We start from the raw sequence: 1944 nt of genomic DNA on the forward strand, positions 1-1944 counted from the left end.
TCTGTTCTCGCTCGGCACCAACATTCGCAGCGATCAACTCGGTGAGGTCCGGCAGCGTATGATCATCGAGGCGCTTGGTCAGCTGCCAGAATATCACTTTCTGTGGAAGTTCGAGACCGACCTACAGCTCAACCTACCATCGAATGTTATGGTGCGGAAGTGGTTTCCACAGAACGACATTCTGGCCCACCGTAAGACCAAAGCGTTCGTGACGCACGCTGGACTGCTGAGCACACACGAAGCCGTGTGGTACGGGGTACCAATCGTGGGCATTCCGTTCATTACCGATCAGCACCGGGTAAGACAGTGCGGCAGTAGGCGAACCCAATCCTCTCAGTAGGCTTGACCCCACCTGGTTTTTCAGAATCTCGAACGTTGCGTTCGTAAAGGCGTGGCACGACGTGTCGTGTTTCAAACGATGAGCAGCGACAAGCTAAAGCAGGCCTTGCAGGATGTTTTGGAGGATCCCAAGTATCGCACCCGCATGGCGGCGCAGTCTGCACTGTTTCGCGATCAGCCCGAGAAACCGTTGGCACGCGCCGTCTGGTGGATCGAATGGGTCCTGCGTCACCCAAACGCGACGGAGCTGGAGTCGCCTGTGTTGAAGCTGGGATTTCTCAGAACGAATCTGGTCGACGTAGGCATCTTTCTGCTATGTATTCCGCTCGTTGGTGTGCTCGTGTTAATGAGACTGGTGCTGCGAACGGTAAGGCGACCGACGGTAACGACTGCGGGAGGCAAAAAACGGAATTGAAACGGCATAGTAGCAACAAAAGCATCAGATTACCGGGGTGCGGCAGGTGAAACCAATGGTTCAAACAATTCTGTGCGATGCAATTGAAGTTCATTATCTACAGACTGTCCCGAGTTCCCGACGTATAGAGTACTCTCGAAGGTTTCCAAGTACCAAGTGGCGGTCATCGTCCGCTACTAGTGGACGGCCAAAAGAGCAGTAGTGGCAGCCAAGTTCTTACGGTTCTCCACGTTCACATCCCAACTACGCATCATTCACGATGTCCTTCAGTGTTCTGCGAATCTTGACTGTGCTTACGTTGCTGCTGGTGGTTCCCTTCACGATGGCAGCAACCGTCTGTGGTATACGGTACTCTACTCAGCAAGTTTTGTATTGATCTAACCAGTTTAACTGGGTTAATTCAAGCCAGCTTCGCTCCAACCGCTTTCTGCGTATAATCCGGCGTGTCGGATGAAATGAGATCTTCGAAAAGGACAAACACCGGGCCATCTAGGAAGCCTTATCACCATAGAGACTGACAACAGCGATATCGCAATAAAATATCTTGCAACGTATTCCAAATAATGTTTTACACTCGCATGATTAGTTTTCGTGATGAACGATCGACCAAGTGATCTCCTTATGAGGCTATCATTCAATGGATTTACAGCAGCCTGTCGTGAAAGCTTCCCATGGTTATGACACTTGGTATTGTGACCCACGATGTGCTTTTTGAGCGAAACAGAGAAATATACCATATTTCTAGATAGTAGGAAGAACCAAGTTATGTTTGTCGCGAACTAGACGGAAGTAGATAACGAGGATCAGCCGACCGAGCTTATCACGATCTGGACCCGAGATTTGGGTCATAACCGCAGCAGCTGACAATGCTTATCAACGTGTGCCAGTCCAAGTGTCTGGTATCCTCCTGATCGATCATTACCTTATCAACTGTCGGAATGGGACGGATACTTGCAAAAGAACCGCCGCTCGAATGGCACGCTTCGGCAGGGATAGTTTGTATGGGTTAAAGTCCCCAGGGCATAGACGGTTCTCAAGGTTACTGCTCGTTAAACTCATTGGCGATCACACTGACCTACGGTGATCGTTTCAATTGATGCTCCGCATTGAAGTCCCCAAAACATGGTGCCTCCGTCCCAGCGTGTGTGTGTGCGTTAAATCAGTTTCGCCGGTCTGGTAGATATGTCCGA

At 50.3% G+C, this 1944-nt stretch overlaps 1 protein-coding gene across 1 annotated transcript; it reads left to right on the forward strand.

Annotated features, from left to right (window-relative positions):
- Nucleotides 1–58: 58 nt before the first annotated feature.
- Nucleotides 59–706, forward strand: LOC128277050 (UDP-glucuronosyltransferase 2B15-like; the record flags this gene model as incomplete). Its single annotated transcript, XM_053015501.1, has 2 exons — nucleotides 59–298; nucleotides 365–706. Coding segments are annotated over exons 1-2 (582 nt in total), but the record flags the coding sequence as incomplete, so codon positions are not given.
- Nucleotides 707–1944: the final 1238 nt, after the last annotated feature.

The sequence above is a fragment of the Anopheles cruzii genome, unplaced genomic scaffold, assembly GCF_943734635.1.
Source record: "Anopheles cruzii unplaced genomic scaffold, idAnoCruzAS_RS32_06 scaffold03626_ctg1, whole genome shotgun sequence".
Lineage (NCBI taxonomy): Eukaryota > Metazoa > Arthropoda > Insecta > Diptera > Culicidae > Anopheles > Anopheles cruzii.